Below are 24,159 nucleotides of genomic sequence, written 5' to 3'. Positions count from 1 at the left end.
CAGATATATGCAAGAAAATGAAACTAGACCACCAACTTACACCATACACAAAAATAAACTCAAAATGGATACAGGACTTAAATGTACGACGGGAAACCATAAAAATTCTAGAAGAATCCAAAGGCAACAAAATCTCAGACATATGCCGAAGCAATTTCTTCACTGATACAGCTCCTAGGGCACTTGAAACTAAAGAAAACATGAACAAATGGGACTACATCAAAATAAAAAGCTTCTGCACAGCAAAAGAAACCATCAACAAAACAACGAGAAAACCCACTGTGTGGGAAAACATATTTGCCAATGACATATCTGATAAGGGCCTAATCTCCAAAATTTATAGGGAACTCATACAACTTAACAAAAGAAAGATAAACAATCCAATCAAAAAATGGGCAAAGGACCTAAATAGACACCTTTCAAAAGAGGACATCCAGAAAGCCAAGAGACATATGAAAACATGCTCAAAGTCACTAATCATCCGAGAGATGCAAATCAAAACAGCAATGAGGTACCATCTCACACCTGTCAGACTGGCTATCATCAACAAATCAACAAACGACAAGTGCTGGAGAGGATGTGGAGAAAAAGGAACACTTGTGCACTGCTGGTGGGAATGCAGACTGGTGCAGCCACTATGGAAGACAGTATGGAGTTTCCTTAAAAAACTGAAAATGGAACTCCCATTTGACCCTGTGATCCCACTTCTAGGAATATATCCCAAGAAACCAGAAACACCAATCAGAAAGGATATATGCACCCCTATGTTCATAGCAGCACAATTCACCATAGCTAAGATCTGGAAACAGCCTAAGTGCCCATCAGTAGATGAATGGATTAGAAAACTGTGGTACATCTACACGATGGAATACTATGCTGCTGTAAAAAGGAAGGAACTCTTACCATTTGCAACGTCATGGATGGAACTGGAGAGCATTATGCTAAGTGAAATAAGCCAGTCAATAAAGGAAAAATACCACATGATCTCACTCATTCATGGACAATAGAGACCATTATAAACTTTTGAACAATAATAGATACAGAGGCAGAGCTGCCTCAAACAGATTGTCAAACTGCAGCGGGAAGGCCGGGGAGGGTTGGGGGGCAGGAGGTAGGGGGGTAAGAGATCAACTAAAGGACTTGTATGCATGCATATAAGCATAACCAATGGACATAAGACACTGGGTGATAGGGGAGGCTAGGGGACTGTCTAGGACGGGGGGATAAAATGGATACATATGTAATACCCTTTGTAATACTTCAAGCAATAAAAAAAAATAAAAATAAAAATAAAAAAATAAAAAATAAAATAAAAAGAAATAGAAAGAAAAAAATTTTACAGTTTGTGTGTGTCACCTTGGTTCTGTTTCTCTAGAGAACTCTGACCAATGCAATAATCAATAGTTTACCCAAAGTTTTTAAGAAGAATGTCTGGAGACATTCTAAGGAGACTAACAGTTTAGAAGAAGAGATATTTAAAGGCATGTGTATTTCAGTTGTAAGCCCTGGAAATGAAATGTATAGCATGGTAACTATAGTTAGTAATATGTATTGTGTATTTGAAAGCTTCTAAAAGTAGATCTTAAAAGTTCTCATTATAAGAAAAAAAATTATAACTATGTGTTGTGATGGATGTTTGCTATAGTTATTGTGGTGATCGTTTTGCAGTATATATAGGTATCTAATCATTATGCTGTACACCTGAAACTAATATAATGTTATATGTCAACTAGAGGGTGCATGAGATTCATGCACTCAGTGGGTGGGGGGTGTCTCAGCCTGGCCTGCACCCTCTTGCAGTCCAGGAGCCCTTAGGGGCTGTCCAACTGACAGCTTTTCCCACCACTACCACTGAGCTCACCAGCCAGCCGTGAGCCCAGCTCAGGCTGAGCAGAGCTCACCCTGTGGAAGTGCACTGACCACCAGGGGGCAGCTCCTGCATTGAGTGCCTGCTCCCAGGTGGTCAGTGCACATCATAGTGACCAGTCGGTCCATCGTTTGGTCGATTTGCATATTAGCCTTTGATTATATAGGATTACCTCAAGAAATAAATAAATAAATAACTGCACGTGTAGATAATTGTTTTTACAATATTCTTATTTAACATTTTTCTACTTGCATAATTTTATATTGACTCGCCAAAGGGGAAAAAATGAAAAATATTTATTATTCTTGAATTTCACTCAGCCATCACATACATAAGAGTGTGTGTGACTATGCACACCAATCTTGTTTCTGTATAATTTCGACTATTTGTGTGCACTACAAACTGTTCAAATTGTTCTTGGTTGACTATAATGAAATGTTTTGGTTCTTCAGATATTTATACAAGAAGGGTATCAGAAAAATAGGTGTATTAATTTTTAAAAGCTAGGACAGTATGTGAATGTTTGCAAGATCTGGTCCCAGTAATGGAAGTTGCCTTAAATCCTATAATCCCAACATCAGGACAAATCTAGCGAATGCTCGGAGAGACTTTAAGGCTCCAGACTATCAGTTTTATCTGTGCAACGTCAGATATGAATTAGGTCTCAGCAAAAGAAAACTGACTTGGCTAATTCTGTCTAATCTCTCTGGACCCCGCCCTCTCTAGGATGCTAAGGGAGCTTCACAGAGCAGAGAACTTACCCAGTAAGGGATTTCTGGCATATTTCCAACTGGTCCAGCAAGTGTGGTAATAGCTGCCCCATGGTTTCATCTCCGACACAACACTGAACCACGTTTGGCATTTCGTGTGCCCGATTCATGATCTTCACCCAAGACTTATCTATATTGGAAAAGCGCTTGGCTTCCTACGAGAATGAGGTGACAGAGCACATTGGACACGTCTGTAATCTCAAGGACAGAGCGTCTCACATACCTCCCGCCAAAGCCAGATTTCTGACCAGTCTGGATACCCCAGCTATCCATCACCAACATGTCACACAGGAATTCTCCTCAGGCCTTTTGCACCTACCACCCCCTTTCTTAAATAAGAAGCCTTAGCTCATCCCTGGTACCCTATTATGGTAACTAAAAACAGGGAACCAATACACAAGTAATAATACAATCTGAGACAATCTGAAAGGAAAGGACATTCCCACTGTTTCCACCAGTTATCTCTAAATGAAGTGAATTTTAAGCTTTTCAGGTTTTCTGCATTGAATTGCTTGTGTAATTAGAAAATAAAATAATCATTTAGAAATAACACAATATTAATTTTTATTATAATGCTAATATTGTAAAACAATTTTCAGGAAAAAATGCAAAATGGGAAGATTTTTTTGAGAGTAGGAATAATTTTTATTTTCATCATTAAGACTTTCTGTATTGCCCTAACCGGTTTGGCTCAGTGGCTAGAGCATCAGCCTGTGGAACTGAAGGGTCTCAGGTTCGATCCTGGTCAAGGGCATGTACCTTCATTATGGGCACATCCCTAGTAGGGAGTGTGCAGGAGGCAGCTGATCAATGTTTCTCTCTCATCGATGTTTCTAACTCTCTATCCTTCTCCCTTCCTCTTGTAAAATATGAATAAAATGTATTTTTTTAAAAAGACTTTCTGTATTTTTTCAATGAGCATGTTCCATCAAATATGAGAGCAGAAAACCCAACGTAGCTCCTTCAATGTTGTATGTGCAAATTTCCATTATTAAGTCCAATTTGAGATTCGTCTCCACCCAACAAAAAGAAAAGCATGACCAAATATGAAAGCAAAAATAAATAAATACTTAAAATTTTCATGTAGGGTTGCATTCACTGGCAGCCAAAAAAATCAGCTAACAGGTATGTCCTCTATAATTAAACTAAAAATGAACCAAAGAGATAGCTAGAACACCTAAGTAAAGAGAACACTCAATATAATCATGCCTCTAAAATTCAAATATATTGTTAAAATGTTATGATTTTGCAAACAACTTAAGGTAATTGAATAAGAATCCTTGCAATTTGGTAAAAATGGGTTTTTTTAAGTACCTCAAAATACACTCCATATCTACCTAGTGAGATGATTACAATTTGATGAGCAAAACACTCCACACTTGAGAAGAGGGCCTTTTTGTTTGAGAGCTTTTTTCCTACAGATTTCCACCCCTCAATTTTACAGTTCAGATATAATTGGGTATATTGTATAGTGAGAGTTATTTTAAACTGTCAGTAGTAAAGGAACAAATTATCCTACCATTGTCAAGATAACTACTCCATAATTCTACCCTGTTCCAAATTCTACCTTCAAATTATCTCAAGAAGTGTGTCAATTAGGTAGGCACTCATTCTTTGTTTGTTTTAACCCTCGATTTCCTATAAAACCTCTCAGCTTCGAAGTGTTCTTACTCTGATTGTCATGCCCCTTCTTTCCCTTACTTTCTCTCTCTCTTTGAAAAACAGATCAGTAGCAACCACACAAAAAAATGGGGAGGGGGCAGGAACATAAATTGAATTACGTGTTTTTTTAAAAAAGATTAGTTCTCTAAGTTAAACACCTGATGAAATCATAAAGAAAACTCTAAAACCTTGGGAAGCTGCTTGGCAATATCTCCTCCCACAAAGACGGCCTCTAAGTAAATCCACAGGTTCTGCACCAGCATCCAGTTCTCGATGATGTCTGTCGAGTTAGAAAGTAACTGTACCCATTTCTGAATCTGGGCTTTGAATGGCATATTGTACCTGAAATGGGAAATATATGCAGCATTTAGGGTTCGGTGTTTTATGCTTTAATTTTATTGTTGTTGCTCTCAAAAATTAAAGAGGTTTTTAAAAACCCTAATTGTTACTGATTTCTTTACAACTTTATGTTGCTGGCTTTTTAAATGATGCTGCCAAGTGATTAATTCACCACCATGTATTGGATATTGTTAGACTAACTTTTTCCCTTTTGACCCAGAGCATAGAGAGGTGGGAGACACGTCCCCTAAGGAGCAGGGCAGGCATGAGATCGGACTCCACCCAGCTGCCACCGTATAATTCTGGTCATTGTTGCTACCGCCAAGAGTAACAGTCTCGCTGTTAAGCTTCTGTGTCTTTTCCATGATGTCCCTGGTGTTCCTCACACTAATCCACATTTGATGCCATTGGTAAGCAAAGTTTCTCCATCCCTAATTTTTATTAAATTTATATGCGTGCCTTTTCTACCGCCCTAGGTTGTGTCATCTTCCATCTATCCCTCATTCTGGTTGGATATGAGTATTAACCAAATTTGTTAAATCTCACCAAATCCTAAGTAGTTCAGACTCTATGTTACCAAAGGTCTAAATCTCTAAGACCTGATTTTATATTCTATAGCATTCATTTCAAATACTTAGATATACCCAGTAAGTGGAAAGAATAAGCATTTTAGGTAGTTATTACTCCCTACATTAAAATTATTGATACATACATACACAGAGAAAAAAGTAGCATTTTAAAGATAGAATAACAATAATCACATCTTGTTGGTATCCACATTCTACACAATTACCATATATTTGAGAAGAAGCTAGTGGACAAAAGTTATTTCAGAAAGAGTAAAGGGAAGTAGTAACCCAAGGAAATGCCAGTTTAGGAATCCATGGCTTGCGAGGCCAAAGCGTGTCGGCCTTGCTGTTACTGCCAGATAGAAGTGTTAGACTGGCATTAGTCTGTACTGTTTTACTTTTCTTTGAGAATTAAATTCACTCAGTATCCTGATCATTAAAGTATGTGCACTTCTAGTCCATAAACATGTGGGCAAAATGGTTTTCTGGGTCGAATGATTCGTTTGAAATTCAGAAGAATCCTCCCTCCACCCCGGACTGTAGAGCCTCCTGAGCTGCTGGCTGTGCAGTGAGGCTTGTCAGCAACAAGGCTGAAATGTTCACAGATCCAAGAGGCTGACTGCATGTTGCGGATTGTATCTACTGATATTCTATTCTCCTGGACCATTAGTCCAATGGATGGTCTCAGACACAATCTACAAATAGAGGACAACGAAATAAAAACAGTATCACACATGCTGTGCCAAAAGCTAAAATTAAAGCCAGTATTGTTAATATTGAGTAAATTGTAAGAGGGGTATTGTTGCATTTTTACCATAAGCATTCGTTTCCCTTGAAATGCTTGGTCTTACGGTTCTCAAACCTCAGGAAAGAAAGATGGAGGTGTTCCTACCTGTTGCTCAGCAGGGAGCCCAGCAACATCAAGCTGTCCTCCATGCTGGCGATGATTTCCGAGGCGCTGTCTCCTCGCAGCAGGAGTTCTCCGCGAGTTTTAAAGCTGCCAAATGTGAAGGCTTTGCTGTCCCACTCATTCACCACTTGCTTCAGCTTTTGCTCAATGTCTCTCTCTTTCACGGCACCGATGCAGATGTCCTAGAAAGTTGCAAGCCCTCCCTTTATCACACGAACGTCACACATGCTTCCCAAATAGCCTAGGTCCCACAGAGGGCCTATCTTCACCTTTTGCTTCACATGTATCTATAAATACTCATGCTCCCAAATCTAGTAAAGGAATAAGTTCTGCAGAGGTTGTGCACAGCAGTGATTATAGTGAACAATACTGTATTATAAACATTAAACTTGCTAAGAGACTAGATCTAACTACACGATAAAAGAGGTGTTCTAATACTGCAATATAATTGCAATACACATGTATATCAAATCAATATGTTGTACAACTTAAACTTACACGAAGCTATATGTCAGTTATATCAAAATTTTTAAATTGGGGTCAACAATATGCAATAAACTTTCAAATGTTGAAACTTTCATCAGACTCAAATTTTAATGTTTCTATGATTAAGTCAAATCAGTGCAATACTAGAGGGGGGTATTAGCAGGATTCTGATTTCTTCCCCACTCTGATCACTTTCCCAGTCTCCTCTGCAGCCTTCTCCTCTGCTGGACCAGTAATCCAGCCCTGCCTTTGCTCTTTTCTGGTCTCATGTTCCAGATGAGTGGAGCTCATCTGTGCCCATGCAGTCAGTAAGCTTTTGTATCTCCAAGTGAGACCTACATCCAAGTTTCCTACTGGATTTCTCTGCTTAACTACATGAGGGAGCCCCAAGCACAATTTGTGAAATACCAAACTCATGTCCAAAATCAAGTGGACAGTCTTTGTACCTGTCACTCAACCTGATTCCCTTCTAAGATTCCCTGTCCCAGTGATAAGCCCCATAATCCATCTAGATCTCTCAGGAAATCTAGACCTCATCCTTAGTCCCTCCACCTTGTATCTCCTACCATGTTCCCTCCATCACCAAATTCTACCCAATTTTACCACCTACAGATCTCTTCATCTTCTCTCCCCTCTCCAACTTAACTATCTGCCCACTCATCCAACACACCACTGAATCTTGCCTCAGATATTCTTATAAGCTCTCAACTGGTTTGCCTATCACCTCCCTTGCTGTCGTCCCATTCTTTATCCACACAGCTAGCAGAGTGAACTTCACAAAATGAAAATCTAACCATGGCATCCCCTGCTCAAAGTACATCCTCCAGATGGCTCCTCACTACTCCAAAGCCTAAATTCCATAACGTTCTGGCCCACTACACCTGCCCTTTCTCAGCTACATCCTCTCTCCCCTAGCCCCATACCCCAGCCATTCTGGCCTTCTAATGGTCCCACAAACACAGCTCAGATCCTTCACACATGCTTTCCTCTCTGCCTGCCATTGCCTTTTTTGTATTTTCCAATCCCCTTTGCACTTTACAAGTCCCTCACCCCCACCACACAAGCACACTCCCTTTATCCAGCCAGTCAGGTTCATCCACCCCACCCTCCTCTACCTTCATCACCCTTCCCTCACCTCCCAGACAGGTCAGCCCCTTCACTGTAGGAACTCCACAGAACATCATACTTTTCCTTCAATGGTATTTACCACAGCTTGTAACTGTATCCTTATTTGTATAAACATTTCATTAAACAAATTAATTAATTACCTCACATCCCTAGCACTAAGCACAGAACTTATCACAGCAACATTTGCTGAAGGAATTATGTGGATGCCAGGAAAACGGTCTTAACTGTCTTGGCATGGTGTCCGGAAGCAACATTCCACAATGCAGGACTACTATCAAATAAATCCCGTGAGAGTGTCCAATCTCCCACCATGCATGCTACCTGCTGTACCTCTATTTCCTCTTTGTATTTCAGAAGAGGTGCCTCCATGATGTTCCTTAACTTAAAAGTTTCATTCCCCACATCCAGACTATGCCCAGTGAGAGCAGTTATCCTTGCCCAGTGCCTGTCCATCATGGCCTTGCTGGCCATGTGTTCCAGCAGGGGGCAGCACTCGCTGAAATCATCGATGGTCTTCTTCAGATCCAGAAAAGCCTGCCAGTCCTTTGCCGCCCGGGGCAGCTTCCGACATCTGCAAAGGGAAGGCAACAGGAAAGTTCATTCGCCTCTGAGCCCAGAAGTCTCCAGTACAGGACTGTCTGCCACCATCCCTATCAAAACTAGTCACTTCAAATATCACATTTTTAAATCTCAGAAGTCAGAGGATATCGATTAATCACATTTGTATGATAAAAATTACTCCTCCCAGTCAGGAAAAAAATTTCAATCCCCCAAAACAACTAACTAGATAAAAGGCATTATTTTAAAGGCTAGAGGTACCTCCTGATTCAATTCAATTCTACAAATATTTCTTGAAACCCTATCAAGTAAAAAACACAGCAGAGAGTATCAAACTGTCAACCAAAAAATTACAACCAATGACCCTCCATTTTCTTTGGGTTCAATACTTAACAGGACGTAGAAAAACCATGGGCTCTTGCTTTTATACCAGGAAATCATCTTATTAAACCCTGAATGTTCAATAAGTATAATATAAATAGAGATCAGCTCCAAGCTGCAGGAGAGCCTCTGACAAGATTCATCCAGGTTTAAAGGGTGTGCTTGTCTCCCTGTGTACACACATGGGACAATTAATAAATGTCATTTGACAAGGGTGATGTCTAGCAGACAACTGCAATGCAGCGTGACATGCTTTCAAAACATCTGGAGGGAGAACTTGACAGCCAATCAAATAAGAAAGCATTTGAGGTTCAATAGTTCTGAGCATGTTAAACACTGAACTCCTCACCTGTTCTGGAACTCTAAAAGTTCATTGTTGATTTTTTCAATATTTACTTCTGACCACAGAATATCGTGGTAGCTATTTATAGCTTCTATAACGCTGTTGTACAGAGTGTATATTTTCTGGAGAAGATTTAGTTGCTTCTTAATTTCGAGAAGCTGAGGATACTGGGTAACTGGCAGACCAAAAAGCTCCTCTCCCCCAGTATAGGTGATATACTTCCGATAGATATTATCAAATTGATTCTAATAAAAACACAAGTGAAAATGTATCAAAATAATTTACACATGAACAAGCATGTAAATTAAAAAAAAAGACTGGCAAATCTCAGTATATGATCTCTGAGCACATATACAGAGAAATACCAAATGAATGTAATTAATTACATAGAGACCAACTCTACCTGTAACCATACCAAATCATATTTTTTAAATGTAAGCCCATACCATTTTACACAATAAACTTTTCTATGTCAATAGAGAGGGAAAAGGGAGTGTTTAAAACACATTAAGGTTTTGGTTGTTTAGAAACTAAACAGGTTTAGTAGAAACTAAAAAGGTTACCTGAAACATGATAAGCCTATCACTGGCTTCCTGGGGTTTCAAGCCGCTAGCCATTGGGCCATTCTGAAACAAACAGTTAAGATAAATATAAAATAGAATGAAGTGTTTGCATATAAATTTCATGAGCTCAAAGTTTTTGAACATCAAAGTTAGTGTTCATGCATGTCAAACACATGACTGGAACAAATTTTTATTTTAAAAGGTCTCGGGAAAGTAACTCATTTGGAAATATTTTCAAGTCTAACTCCAAGTTACTGATGCAACTTTCATATGTCAAGAAATTCTGAAAGTAAAAATCTGTACTATTCATTTCTTCGGTGTCAAGGCACAGACTAATAACTGCTCTATAAAAAGCACATATAATATCTGGGTTTTTCGTTGTTATTGTTGTTTTAATTTTTTAATATTTTTTGTTGATTTCAGAGAGGAAGGGAGAGGGAGAGGGGGATAGAAACATCAATGATGAGAGAGAATCATTGATCGGCTGCCTCCTGCACACCCCCTACGGGGTTTGAGCTCACAACCCAGGCATGTGTCCTGACCAAGAATCAAACCGTGACCTCTTGGTTCATAGGTCGATGCTCAACCACTGAGCCACACCAGCCGGGCTAATGTCTGGTTTTGAACTAAAGCACTAATGCCAAAAAACTCACAGATTTAACCATTCTAACATCTATGCATAAAGTAACCTATAACCTTAACATTCCAATCAGGTCTTCTCACATTAAAACACCTTAAATATGTGGATTTCTGTGCTTCTTCACCCATGAAGCTAGTGCAGGGGTCCAATTCCCTAACTTTGTTAACTTTGTAGTTTGGTGTGCTAGTAGTTAATAGGAACAAATGCTACCCTATGCTCTACATATTTCTCTTCCATAGCATATTGTACTGTAGTCGGCTAAAATGGGTCTCATTACACATCATACTCCCAGCAGAAGGTTCTACACTAAAACTCATATATGTATGAGAAAATATGGACTCCATCTGCCTTGCCCATTCTTGTGTCTTCAGTACCAAGGGCAGTGCCTGGCACATTCTGGGTGCTACAGCACTTGTGGAACTAATGAATGCTGTGGGGAGGGGAACCATTTTAACTATACATAAATTGTTTTTGTCTATGCAAGTTTAGAAAGCCATCAAACAACTTCAGTCACAGTCCAATGACATAATATAAATAGCACTTTTTATGGTATTTTTTTCTTTCTTTATTGATTAAGGTATCACATATGTGTCCTTATTTCCCCATTGCCCCCCTCACCCCACCCCCGCTCATGCCCTCACCCCCCTGGTGTCTGTGTCCAATAAATAGCACTTTTAAATTTCCCATTTCCTATTAAAATAATTCTGGATGAACTATAAGAGAAAAAAATTGTGAATGGGAAATAAAGGGCTGTGCTCTCATGAAAATAAAATTCCCATTCCCAGGGAATTCAATTAAATTTGACACAACCTTTAACCAACTACATTTTACATCCATGCACTCATATTCCCAATTACTAGGTATGCATGCGAAAGTGGGACAGTGAAGACGGCTGGTAGGAAAAAATGGATTCATCTAAAAAGTGGTGTTGAGAGCTCTATGGACGCTCTGGATTGCAAGAAAGATGAACAAGTAGGTCCTAGAGCAAAGTAAGCCTGAAACATCGCTCACGGCAAACATGACGAGACGGAAGCTGTCCTACTTCGGACGCATCATGAGAAGGCAGGGTTCTTTGGAAAAGCCAATCATGCTGGGTAAACTGGGAGGCAGAGGGAAAAGAGCAAGACCAAATAGGAGGTGATTGACAACATGAAAGAAGCCACAGGCGTGCGTCTACAGGAGCTGAGCAGGGCTGTTGAAGACAGAACATTGCAGACATCACTCATTCATAGGGTCATTAGGAGTCAGAGCCGACTCAACAGCATGTGTCACACACACACACACACACACACACACACACACTCTCTCTCTCTCTCTCTCTCTCACACACACACACACACACCCCTGCATTCTCTATTCACTCTTCCCCAAAAATACACAAAGAGAAGGCCAGTGTCATACCAAATCATAGTCCAAATAGAACTGCTGACAATCTTGGAAGAAGACCTCCACAGTACTAATAAGCTCTTTCCTGAAACCAGGCTGCAGCGAGGCTAGTTCATTCTGAACTTCACTGGCACGTGCCAGAAGCTTCTCCCAGGCATAATGCAGAGTATCAACTTTGTCCATCTCCTCCTTTGCTATCAGAAGCCCATATTTGTTAAGTAGGGCATAGGATTCCTACACAAAAGAAGAAAAATTTAATTCCTATCAATCAGGTGCATAAGTCTCCACACAGTCACTCATTAAGCATTTAGAACAGAAAAGATCAGCATGATCGGGACCCGCCCATAGAGTTCTGGTTACTCTACTTGCAAACAGTAAAAGCTTAAGTGAGCAACTGAGCCCCTTAATTTCATTTCCTGATTTGCAAAATGGGAAAATTCCCTGGCTGCTTTACAGGGATTTCTGTGAATATTGAAAAATATATCATTTTAAAGCAATTTGAAAACTAAAATCATTCAGGTACCTGTGCTGTATTTCACTTGCTAGTGAGATGCACAGGGTGTTCTTGAATCAGAGCCTGAGCCAGGTCATTGCCCTCAGGATGTAAAATCCTGGATGACTCTCTTTGCCAGAAGATTAAAATGAAGCAAAGGTAGATTTTCATGAGAAAAAAAATTTCTTGAATACCCCTGGCCCCTTCCTACTATGACTCCTCCCCGTAGAGGTAGGAAGGATATATCACCATTGATTTGCAAAAAGACTGTTGCTTTGGGCAAGCATAGCCCCATGCCTCTCTCCCCCTTCCCTCTTTCTCCTTTTTGGCATACCTCTGATCGGCACCCCAACCAATAAAATGGAGCAGGTTGCAGAGGCCTACAGCTGCCCAACGCTGCCTCTGATGGATGAGCGAGTTCAATTCTGGGATTTAGTATTCATAAGCCCTTGTGTGTGTATAGAGTGGGGGTGGCGGGTGTAATGGGAATATGAGAGTTGTACTCTAGATCATGTCTTCCAAATAAGTTCTAGCCATAATAACGATTGTACTTTGATCTTGACTACTTGACTATAGTTTTGCCTTAACTCTCAGGTGGAGAAAACAAGGTTGTCTGTTACCGGGCCTCCTCTTCACACCCCAGGGGCGCCCCTGGTCCTACACAAAGCAGGGACTCTTTGCCTTGATGTTCCCATTCCCAAGAAGAGCAGAGCAGATCACGTGACTTCCCAACACAGCAGAAGTGCAAATGTGCTGTCACCTGTATCACATTCACGGTAATTTGACATTTCTAAAAATTCAAAGAGGGGTCCAGATAATGTGAGACTAGATATGATCCTGAGCATCAGAGTGTAAGTGCAGGCATTCAAGTTACTGTGTGAGGAACAGACAATGTTTTTATGTCTGGAATTGTTTTAATGCTCCAATTATACTAGTCTCATTTAAAAGAACAAATATAGTGGCAGATTGCTGAGAAGACATTTTCATCAAGAAAAGATAGTATGATAATAAAAACAAAAGTAATGTGCAACACTAATCAAATTGTGTAATTTTTTTGACCCTCAGTTTCCTTGTGGGTAAAGAGGGGGTTGCAGGAAGGATTAAATGAGTTAACACATGAAAGGACACTGTTAGTACCCCATCCAGGTCCTGTTTACCAGCAGGTATTTGCATCCCCAACAGCTGAGAGTGTTCACTGTAGGATCATCCTGCCCTCTTTCTAGGAAATTGTCCTCAGCTGAATAGGAGCCTTCTCATGGGGAGATTATGGTTGATGGTCAACAGATGTAGGGGTACAGCGGGCAGTCCCCTTGTCTCAATGTAGAAAAAAACTGTGTGGTACAATCCATGCTCTATGGCTCCCCGTGGGATCAGGCTGAAGTCAGTCTACAGCTAAGACCCTATCTTCACTTAGTTCCCCCCAACCTGACCTCATCCTTTCCTGCTTCCCTCACTCCCCTTCTCCAGTGAATATTCATCAATAAATCACTTGTATAGAAATCCTCATCTCAGGCTCTGCCCCTAAGGGTCTCATACGTATCCACAGAAGGCACCCTATAGGGATTAGACATCATCTTTACTGAAGTTGCTGTTCTTGAGTTTAGCACCCAGTAACTCCAGTCCAGACCTGGTCAGTATTTCAGCTAATCTCACCCAACCTATGGAGATAATTCTATAATGAACAAATGATTATCAATTACCTCGATGGGTCCTATTTGGAAGTCAATGACAATCTGCTGCTCCCTGATTTCCTTCAGTGCCACCATAGCAATCCGAATATCATCTAGGTCTTTAATTGGACGATTCAGTTTCTTACTGAACTCTTCAACAAGTGCAAAAACGTTTTCCATCTCACTCCTGTATTTTTTGTTACAGTGACGGCCGATGACAACCATCCAGGCTTTCGTCTCAGCAGTCAAGGTGAACTTCAAGTCCGCTATAAAACCCAAGTGTCCACAGTTCAGCTTGAAAACTTTGAACCAGTATAATAAGACCCCATGCAACTGCATGTGATAACCCTCTAACATGAAAAAAATCAAACTGGAAAAAAATTTATTTTTCTTAATCATTATATATTCATTTATTTTATAAAGCTTGTTTTCTAGCAATTGAAAACACATTTCAAAATGCTAAAAAGGAAACACAGTACATATCAAAACCGTTGAAGGTAAGTAAGCCTGATGTTTGCTACTGTTGTTTATTAAAGAAAGGATAAACTTTAATTGCAAATATCACAGATCCCCTTTCTCTGAAGTAGCATTTATTTTCAAGGTTTAGCAGCAAAGTATTCAAAACAGTCCAGAATAAATAATTATGCAAAAGGGAATTAAAAACAAGTCTACAAATTGGTCTTAAAGCTTAAGGCCTATAAAAGGAAAGTCAGTCTTTAAGATAAGCTAAAACTCTCTGGAGTACTAATCTCCATAAAGAGACAGAGCAATACTATTGAATTTTATGGCTGTCTGAAAGAAAATGAACCAACCTGTGTACAGAGCAATGGTGCCCACACAGATATATTCAGGTTCAGCATTAATCTTCTGCTCTAGGTTTTGGAAATAGAGAATCTGGGATTCAAATTCAGGAAGCAAGGGGTTTTTCATAATAAATGTCATGAGGGTTTCTTCTTTCTCCTTTTGCCAAATGTGATTGTAGCATTTGAAGCAATCCATGGATGCAATAATTTCCTAGGATACAAATAAGATTATGTGTGTTGAGAAAGAAGAGTCAGAAATGGCATCATGAACGGTGAATAATGCCAACTGTTGATGGTTCCCATAGATTCATTAAAATGTTTAATTAGTGAACTGGGTGATTAGTTGTAAAGGCCACAGAACTGGGACTATATACAATAGTGTAAACAGTAACCCAAAACTAGTAACTGTGGAAATGGGACCATCCATAGCCAAAAAAAGTAGGAGAGTCTTACGGACAAGGCCCTCTTGATAGCAGCTAGACCTCAGATAAAAAAAAAACCACAGCTCAAGATCATGTCATAGAGAGTGAAAGGGAATATAAGTTCTGGGGGGCTAGCAATCTGAATCTGTGCCAGTAACCTGTATTCTGACACATATTCTTGCTAGCAGATAATTAGCTCCATTCTTATCTGTAATGCCTGTCATGCCTTGCAGAACCTGTTTCCCATAATACTCCCATTTTACAGAGGCCATAAGTCATGAACCATATACAACTCCCAGAGGGGGTTGTCAGCACTGGCACCAGCCAGCCAGACCTTTGGGTGTAATCTCACTTCCCCCATCCCAACCCATGGGGGCTGCAAAGCCCGGGAAAAGTCCGGAAGCCTGATCCATATTTGGAGAACAAAGAAACTAAAAGGGATAAAAGGAAGGCTTCCTCCATATTCATCACTCAGGCTTTGGAGGCTGATTCCCCTGAGTCACTGCACTAGTGCATCTGCAATTCTGCATTGAAGGCTCCTCTTCTGAATCCTCTGAGTGCTTGACTGATTATTCCTCTGCGCTGCCTGGCAGCTTACCTACAACAGAGTACTATGGGAAAAAACACTCCAAGATCACTCTCTCTCCCTCACTTCAATGGAAACCTATTGACTTGTTCCTTGAAGTCAGAGAGTGGAGCATAGATCTGGAGAGGCAAATAACATATCCAGCATCAAACCCCACTGAATCAAATCACATAAAATGTATAAACTCATTTGATAAGGACTGACATTTGTATGATATTAAATCTTCCCATCCAGGAACATAGCATGTGTTTCTAAATCTGCCAATTTTTTTAAAATTCCTTAAAGTTTAGAGTAATCTTTTTCCTACCACTTTGTTCTGTACCAGCTAAAGCAGCAAGCCACAGCAGGGTACAATCCTTGTGCCACATCCCCCTCCCTCTTCTTCCTTTTGGGCCAATTTGGTCACCACTTTGTTTTGAGAATGTTCTTTGCACAGTTCGACCGGAACTTTAAATATTTTATCCTTATTTCCATAACTCAGTAGCTTTAATGGTTTCTTATACCACCTTCTAACAAGTATCTTTCACCTTTTGATAGTAAAGTTCCATACTTTTTTAGAGTGTTATTGAATGGGTTAATATTTTACTATGTTTTTTATTGTTGCTATAATTTTTTGTTGCTATTCTGATTATGAAATTTCCTAAGTTTTGTGTGTGTGCCTCAATCCTGCTTTACTCATAATCCCTATTTTATTAAATGTGCAAATTTGCAAAATGAAATTTTTAGGAACACATTTATTGCATTATAGCAGAAATGCCTATAGTTATCTTTCAACTGACTACCAATTTAACTCTTATTAGGACTTATTTTTTTCAGATTAGCTTCTTGGATTTACTTGGTAGATAATCATATCATCTACAAAGACTTAAAAATTTGTCTCCTCATTTATGGTGGTTATACATTTGGGAATCAAGTTTTTCTATTGGTTTACATTATAATTTCAGAGTTATATCTGCATAAGAATTTTTTATAAATTGAGATAAAATTAAAAATGCAATTATTTGAAAAAATAGAATATTATGAACAGCATTCTAAATGGTCCAATTATATTAAGTAAATTGCACCAACCTGTACCAAACCAAGGCGTAGTTTCACTTCAATTCCCAACATGTAGCTAAAATGTCCCTCAGAGATTCAGGTAGAAGTGTTAAGACTTCTCACCCATTAAAATCCAGAAAGCTAAGCCTGTCACTGCTTGTCACAAACAAAACTGCTCCCCAAGCAAGGGCTGAGGTGTTGACATGAAATGCCCGGAATGCATTGCAACAGCAGGTAAACATTCACAAGTGTGTGATGGTTGGGAGAATGAATTACAGATTATCAAAGATCCCTGGATATAGGTAGACATTCCAGAATCCTGAGCTCTTGAAACTTCAAGAATTTATAATATTAAGATACACTCTAACTAAATGTGTTAGACTTTTATTTATTTTATGTCACTCTTTATTAGATTGGAACTTGTCAGAGCAGAGGTAACCTAGAAGTTAAGGGAAAAACTACATGAACAACCTATGTAGAGCTGTTTTCCTTATTTTTTACCAAGGTTGTTTTGATTGTTTGATTTAGCTAGCTCATCTTTTTAAGCCTGCCTGGCAATGTTATAAGTTGATGACCCGCCTATGGAAATGCTGAATGTAGGTCAGGTTTAGACTCTGATATAATCAGTGATGGCAAGAGAAAAGGACCTGGGTCCTAGGATTTTCTGTGGTTGAGGGAGAACCATTCAGAAGGGTCTATGGCTGTGGCTGGGTAGCCGTGTCTAGCCCTATGAAAAGCACACATATATTCCTCCAGAAACAATTTGGCCATCCTAACAAATTGGAAAAAGTCCTTCAAATTATTCTAAGTGCCAACCCTTTAAGGAAGACTAATATCTGTACATTTCCTTTACATAATAAAAAAGCAAATGTAATAAAAGTGACAAAAAGATAAGTATATTTGTTGCCGGCAGTATGTTAATTTCAATTGCTGTGTCTTACCCTTAGATTTTCATAAAAGAGGCTACTTATGTTCAGAGAAATTAATGGACTTTATTACTGATTTGTCTTATTGTATTTTCCATGATTAGGAGACATTGGGAAGTATATGTGAATGTTCATTATAATCATAGAATACTATATTTAGTTTTACCATTTAGTATAAAGCTTGATAAAATAAGCACTAGATGAATATTTGTTAAACTGAATTATGTGAACACTGTCTCTAGGGCAAAATTAAATACAGGACCTTCAATATATTAAGAAAGGAAAATTGGAAATGCATAAATGCAAAAACTTCCAGTTCCTTCAGGAATAAATTAAAATTAAACTTAATATCCCCTCGTATTTTTACAGCAATGGTAACTTTTCAAAATGCTTTCAAAACAAATGAAATTCATTCCATAAAAACTAAGTGATAGAGCCCTGGCTGGGTGGTTCAGTTGATGGGAGCATTGTCCCGTACACCAAAAGGTAGTGGGTTCGATTCTCAGTAGGGGCACATACCAAGGTTGCGGGTTCGATCAGTCAGGGTGCATACAGGAGGCAACTAATTGATGTTTCTCTCTCACGTTGACACTTCCCTCTCTAAAATCAATGAACATATTCTCAGGTGAGGATTCTTTTTTTTTTTTTAAGGAATAAGAAAAACTATTTACTGAGTGGCAACTATTTCCTCGACACAAAAAACATTTTTAAAGAATCAACAGATCTTAATGACAATGTAAATATATTTTTAAGTAGAAATTGACTTCAGGACTTTGAATCTTTTTACTACAAGAACAGATTTGCCCAAACAAAAAATGGAAAGTTAAGAATAGGTTGGCAATAGTAATTAATTCAAATTTATCCCCATAACTAGTGTAAGTTTGCATTGATAACACTAATGTTTTCTTTATTTTTCAGTATTATCTGATTTCCACGTGGCAATATACATAAATTTTCATCTGATATTTCTTAAGATTTGCCTCAGTGCACAAATATGAAAAATTGACTATAAATTTTATTCTATTTCAATGTACTGGTATCACCGACTCTATGAAGGTCAACTGTAACACCAGTCTGACTTGTGGTTTGGAACATATCAAAAAAATTTTAAGTTATATTTATTTGAACTAAATAAATAAATAAGTAGGTAAAGGCACTAAAGAGAACACAATATAAAACATAGGAATATTAGTTCTCTTTCACGTTGCAATCTAGAATGAAAAATCTTTAAATAAACATTTGCTGTGTACATACAAAGTACCATAAGCAGCTCACTGAATTCACAGTTGGTGGGACCCTGGCTACACGTAGGACAAGCTTGTGGTGTTCAGCTTCACACAGGCACATGTTATGAAGCAAGGGGCCCTGGCTACAAATCCTGTGACCTACCTTCTTGGTGGAGTTGATGATAGTGCCAAGCACAGAGACTAATTTTACAATATCTTTGTTGTCAGAAACACTCTTATAGTAGTTCCTGGGTTGCACAGGAATGGGTAAGTTCACAGATGCTATCTCAAAGGTATCTAAAAGCAGAAAAAGAGAAAAAATGTTTATATCAACAGCATAACAAACATATTTTAAAATGAGAAGGTCATTTCTATAATGGTAAAGTAAGGACCTTTGAAAACATTGGGAAAAAACTGTCAACCTTAATTTCCCAGAAATCTGGAAATTATCCAAAGCTTGCAACAATCCAAGAAACATTTGTTTAGTCAAGAAAAATGCTAAATCCTGTAACAACAGTGAGTTTTGTGGTGTTTGCACTTGTCCTATGCCCACTGTCCCTTCACTGGCTGGGCAGGAGCCTCAAACAACAACAGCCGTACGAACACTGTGACTGTGCCAACCATAGCCTAGCAGTCAGCAGAGGAGGCCAGGCTGGGTTTGGAACTCCTCAAGAAGCCCCATAAATTATCACTATTTGACCAGTCTGGACACTACCTTGCTACCTCGAAAAGCCCCATTTAAAGAGTTTATCTTTACTTCACCTAATTCAAAACTCACTGAGTGTGGGGGGAAAATATCCCTATCTCCAAGGCAAAACTAATCAGCAACAATTGTTTAACTTTATAGATGCCTGAGGCAATGCTATTAGTTGGGGCAAACAGGAAGTTGGCCAAAAAAATTTTAAAGATCTGGAAATGAGATGTCTATCAGGGGTAGGGTGGGGGGTGGGGGTATTATAATGCCCTGACATATTCCTCAAGGCCACATATATGTACAGAGCTAGGCACATGCCCAGGAGAGACCTAAAGATGCCCCAATATTTTAGCTCTGGCTGAACTTGAGGCTTGCATAATCAGTAAATAAAGACTAAGGCAGTGTAATAACTTATTGAGCTTCCAGGGTGCTCTACACATAGTGCTCACACACACACACACACACACACACACACACACACAGCGTCCCCAGGTAGAGGGTGGAAGACTTACTGGTTCAAAGCAATAAAGGAAATCTCTGTGCAAGCATTAGTTGAACACTAAGCTAATGAAGCAGAGATTACTACAGTACACACCACAGGCAAGACAAATTTTATAGAATTAGTCCAGGAAAGTCAATAAAGAAACAAACAGTAGCAACACCAGACCCTGGGGGGAAGATAACCAGATTCTCAGAGTTGCCATTTTATATTCTTTAAAATATCAACTTTTCAACAAAAAATTAAATTGTGAGACGTGCAAAGAAACAGCAGAGTGATGCTTGCACACAGGAACAAAAGCAGCCAACAGAAATTATACACGAGAAAGCCCAACCAGTGGGCATATAACTCAGCAATTCCACTTAGAGGGATATACCCAAGAGAAATGAAAACAAATGTCCGCACAAAAAATTTGTATGTGAATGTTCATAGCTGGATTATTCATAATAGCTAAAAAATGGAAACAACCCAAATACCCATCAACTCGTGAGTGAATGAATACAATGTGACATACCCATATGAGGGAATCCTTTTTTATCAGTAAAAAGGAATAAAGAACTGATGCATGCTGTAGAATGGCAAATCCACAAAGACAGAAAGTACAGGAGTGGTGCCATAGGCTGTGGGGAAGAGGAATGGGGAGTGACTGCTAATGGGGACAGGGTTTCTTTTGAGGGTGATGAATATATTCTAAAATTAGATAGTGGTGATAATTATAAACACACTAAAAACCACTGAATTGTATGCTTTAAAGGATAAATTTTGTTATGTAAACTATATCTCAAAGCTATTATTTTTAAAAGATGTGGCTTATTTCTTTTGTCATGACAAAAATATATATACAATTTTTATTGAACATTTTTTCTTCTGAATTTAAGATATAACTGATAACTGAACATATTTTGAGTTTAGAAAATTCTGAATTTTCAACTATTCTAGGAAGTAAAGCAATGTTTCTGCATAATATAAAAGTGACATTAAGACAATAACAACATATGTCTTTTAGCTAAAATAAATAAGTAATATTATAAGTTGTGAGTAAAGTTGTCTTGAGCTGTCTTTACCCTCCTCAGTAACAGACTGTTCTAAAGAAAAACTTAACTTCAGTTTCTTCCCCATGGTTAGTTGATTTATTGTCTCAGGACATGATCGCTAATTGAAAATTACATGGGGTCTGTTGTTTGCAGGGCTGCTTTAAAAGGAGTTTGCAGAACTAAAGACAACATTTAATATAATGAGGAACCTGCAGGTCATATGCTCCCTAATTTTACAAAATTCAAATGAAAACCATGGGTTGTACAACATGTTCACACATCATAGGATGTTGGCAAAACAAGACACATAATGGGTTGAAAATGTCTCTTTAGTATCAGGAAATACTCATTGTGATGGTGACAAGTATCTCTTTAAACAGAGAAATTAAACCCCAGTTCTCATCATCACATTGGACCAGAAATCAATGATGAACCCAAAACTGTGGCTACCCACGAGAAGTAAACTATTTGTAATGGTGATATTAAAACACATGGATCTTTATATTTTATACACTTAAAATGGGATCATAGATTAATATTCCAACCTATTCTGATTTAAGAATCATATTCCAATCTATTCTGATTTAAGAATTGCATGGAGAGAACATGCATTTTAGCTCAATAAATACTGCTTACAATGACTAGTTGAAAAGAACCAAAAGAACATTTACCTTGAGGTTCGTTTTCTCCCATTTCAACATCAGAATCACTGTCTTCCTTATTCTGCAGAGCCACCATTTTTCTTTCATGCATCTTTCTCTAAAACATAAAAGGACATTTGTCAGTTCAGTCTCATCTGTAAAAGATTTTATTTTATTCCATAAGAATAATTTCTTCATCCCACACCCACCTTGGACCACGGCTCACTGCTCCATTGTCTAACCCCCTTGGTGACGTTGACGATACACTCCACAGCTTTGTTCAGCGTTTGCTGTATATCTTCCAGGGCAGGGACCATGGCAATGTTGGGAATGGCCAGAGTGATGCCTGCTCGGAAAATGGGCCGACTATTCGGCTTCATCTGAGATGCACTGTTACTATCTGAGTAAATGGAAAACAGGGCAAATTTAATCTTTTTAACTAAAAATGGGATTTTTTTCATTATTAACCAGAAAAATTAAAACACCTAGAACAATATACGTGTAACAAGTATATACTCAGATAAATATTTGTTGAATGAATGAATGAATGAAAACTACTGGAGGATCTAGTTTTGTTCCATAGATAGAACAGAGCAGCTCAATAGTACCCAAGCCATTTTCTGTTGATTACAATTTGTTGGTACACTTTCCATAGATACCCACTGTGTGGAATCAGGCTTAATTACCCAAACTCTTATCTAAAATACTGAAAAGGATTCTGCCCAAGTAATAGGATGCCAACTAATAAGTTATATGTAGAAAAAATAAGCAGGGGATTAAGAACAAGAATAATTATCAAATCAAGCCAAAGTCAGAACAAATGACCAGTTTGGATTTTCAAATAAAACATATGCCTTTCCTACCACAATTTATATAATTTAAACTCAGAGCAATTAAAAAGTGGAGAAAGTACAACTCACAATTTATATCCAAGAGGCTTTTAAAGTTAGATAAAGGTATAAGTATATAAATATGGGCGACTGTGTGTATGTATATGTTTGTGTATGTGTGTAACTTTATATACTTATATAGTTGGAAATGCCCAAAATATATAAAGTTGGGAAATAAATGTGATTTAATTTTTTAATTTTCAGCATATCAACCAACATTTGATAAGTTCTAATACTACGCCTGTATCAAAAAAAGACTATCCTCCATTGCAAGTGAAATAAAACATAATGAACCAGGCCACCAATCAAACAATTATTTCAGTGTTTCCATTTTTCAGTTATTCACTTTTAATTAAAGATGCTTTCTCTTAAATGCCAATATTCAAAATAAATAAAAAGGTTGTATGATCCTATTATTTTCCCATTTGAACTAATTACTGTTTCTCTTTTTTTACTATTTTAAATTTAAAATTTAAGAATGTCTGTAGATTTGATGGATTTTTGTAACCCATCTGGGAAACACAACACCTGTTTCTGAATTGTGCTGAGGAAGAGCTGATTGTATTGATAATGAGGAAACCAGCTGGAAAGTAGTAAATTGACACAAAATTAGTAAAAATAATAATAATAGTAATTTCTGCTTTGAAGAGCATGGCATTAATAAGATCTCTCTCACTTTATAAGACTGGCTAATCACCTAATAATTTAACAATGAAATTATCTTTCCATATATCTCCTTTTAAAAGTACGCGAGGTATTTTTCTTTCACTAATTCATTTTACATTTTCACCTTGTTACAAAAAGATTAAAAGTAATGCCAACTATTACGCTATTATCAAAAGCTAAATGACCTTAAGCAAATTACTTAACCTCCCTGTGCTCTGGTTTTCTGTTTTAAATTGAGGATAATGATAGTATCTACTTCAGAGAATTGTTGGGGAAATCAAAGTTCATGATGTATAAACTTACAAGGAGACACTCAATAAATGTGGGCTTTTTAATTATTTAGATTTCACACACACACACACACACACACACACACACACACACACACACACACTCGACCAGCCACTATGCCTGGCCAGCCAGTAAGAAAATTCTGTGAGATTATTACCCCGGAAGCTAATCGTGTTGGATGAATGAATTCGCTTGCGAATGGCCTCTAGTGTATTCCTTGTAACCTTCAGAAGAGCATCCATGTTTTGGTGATTGAAATGAGAGAGCAATTCGCAGGCTTCTTCCTCTAAGACCTCAGTCTCTTTCTTCTTTCTTGTGATTGTCGTCAAAGGCAGGAAGCCTGATTCAGCATTAAGGGAAGATGTCCAGGTGTCGGAATGTCCTTCTCTTTTTGCTGTTACTAGATGATAAAGACAGAGGGGAGAAAACATCTGTTGCAAGAAATAACAATAAATTACATGCAAATTTGATAACACTTAAATGTCACACTTCTTAGAAAGTGAGGCCATCAAAGGATAGAAAAGGGAAAATGTGTCACCAGGTGGACTGATGGAGGCATCTCCTCCTCAGTGTGAGGAAACAGGAGGAGAGGCAAGAGCAATGACTGAAAAGCAAGACTGGGCCCCAGGGGCCTGGGTTCTGGTGCTCTCTCTTCCACCAAGATCCAGAAAACCTTAG

At 38.4% G+C, this 24,159-nt stretch overlaps 1 protein-coding gene across 2 annotated transcripts in view; it reads right to left on the bottom strand.

The window, feature by feature from the left end:
- DNAH5 (dynein axonemal heavy chain 5) overlaps positions 1 to 24,159 on the bottom strand; it is a 232,376-nt gene that overhangs the window by 116,643 nt on the left and 91,574 nt on the right. For both annotated transcript variants that reach the window (XM_059694776.1, XM_059694777.1), the window contains 13 exons: positions 23,639 to 23,881; positions 21,844 to 22,034; positions 21,665 to 21,752; positions 18,930 to 19,063; positions 14,578 to 14,779; positions 13,796 to 14,031; positions 11,618 to 11,836; positions 9,577 to 9,639; positions 9,020 to 9,258; positions 8,062 to 8,302; positions 6,100 to 6,299; positions 4,488 to 4,641; positions 2,629 to 2,792 (listed from right to left, as the gene is read on the bottom strand). In XM_059694776.1, coding sequence (XP_059550759.1) covers positions 2,629 to 2,792; positions 4,488 to 4,641; positions 6,100 to 6,299; positions 8,062 to 8,302; positions 9,020 to 9,258; positions 9,577 to 9,639; positions 11,618 to 11,836; positions 13,796 to 14,031; positions 14,578 to 14,779; positions 18,930 to 19,063; positions 21,665 to 21,752; positions 21,844 to 22,034; positions 23,639 to 23,881 — 2,374 coding nt within the window. The remainder of the gene's footprint in view (positions 1 to 2,628; positions 2,793 to 4,487; positions 4,642 to 6,099; positions 6,300 to 8,061; positions 8,303 to 9,019; positions 9,259 to 9,576; positions 9,640 to 11,617; positions 11,837 to 13,795; positions 14,032 to 14,577; positions 14,780 to 18,929; positions 19,064 to 21,664; positions 21,753 to 21,843; positions 22,035 to 23,638; positions 23,882 to 24,159) is intronic.

This window comes from Myotis daubentonii, chromosome 4, assembly GCF_963259705.1.
Source record: "Myotis daubentonii chromosome 4, mMyoDau2.1, whole genome shotgun sequence".
Taxonomy (NCBI): Eukaryota; Metazoa; Chordata; class Mammalia; order Chiroptera; family Vespertilionidae; genus Myotis; species Myotis daubentonii.
Note: the sequence above shows the minus strand (reverse complement) of the source record. Positions and strands in the feature narration are given on the sequence as shown.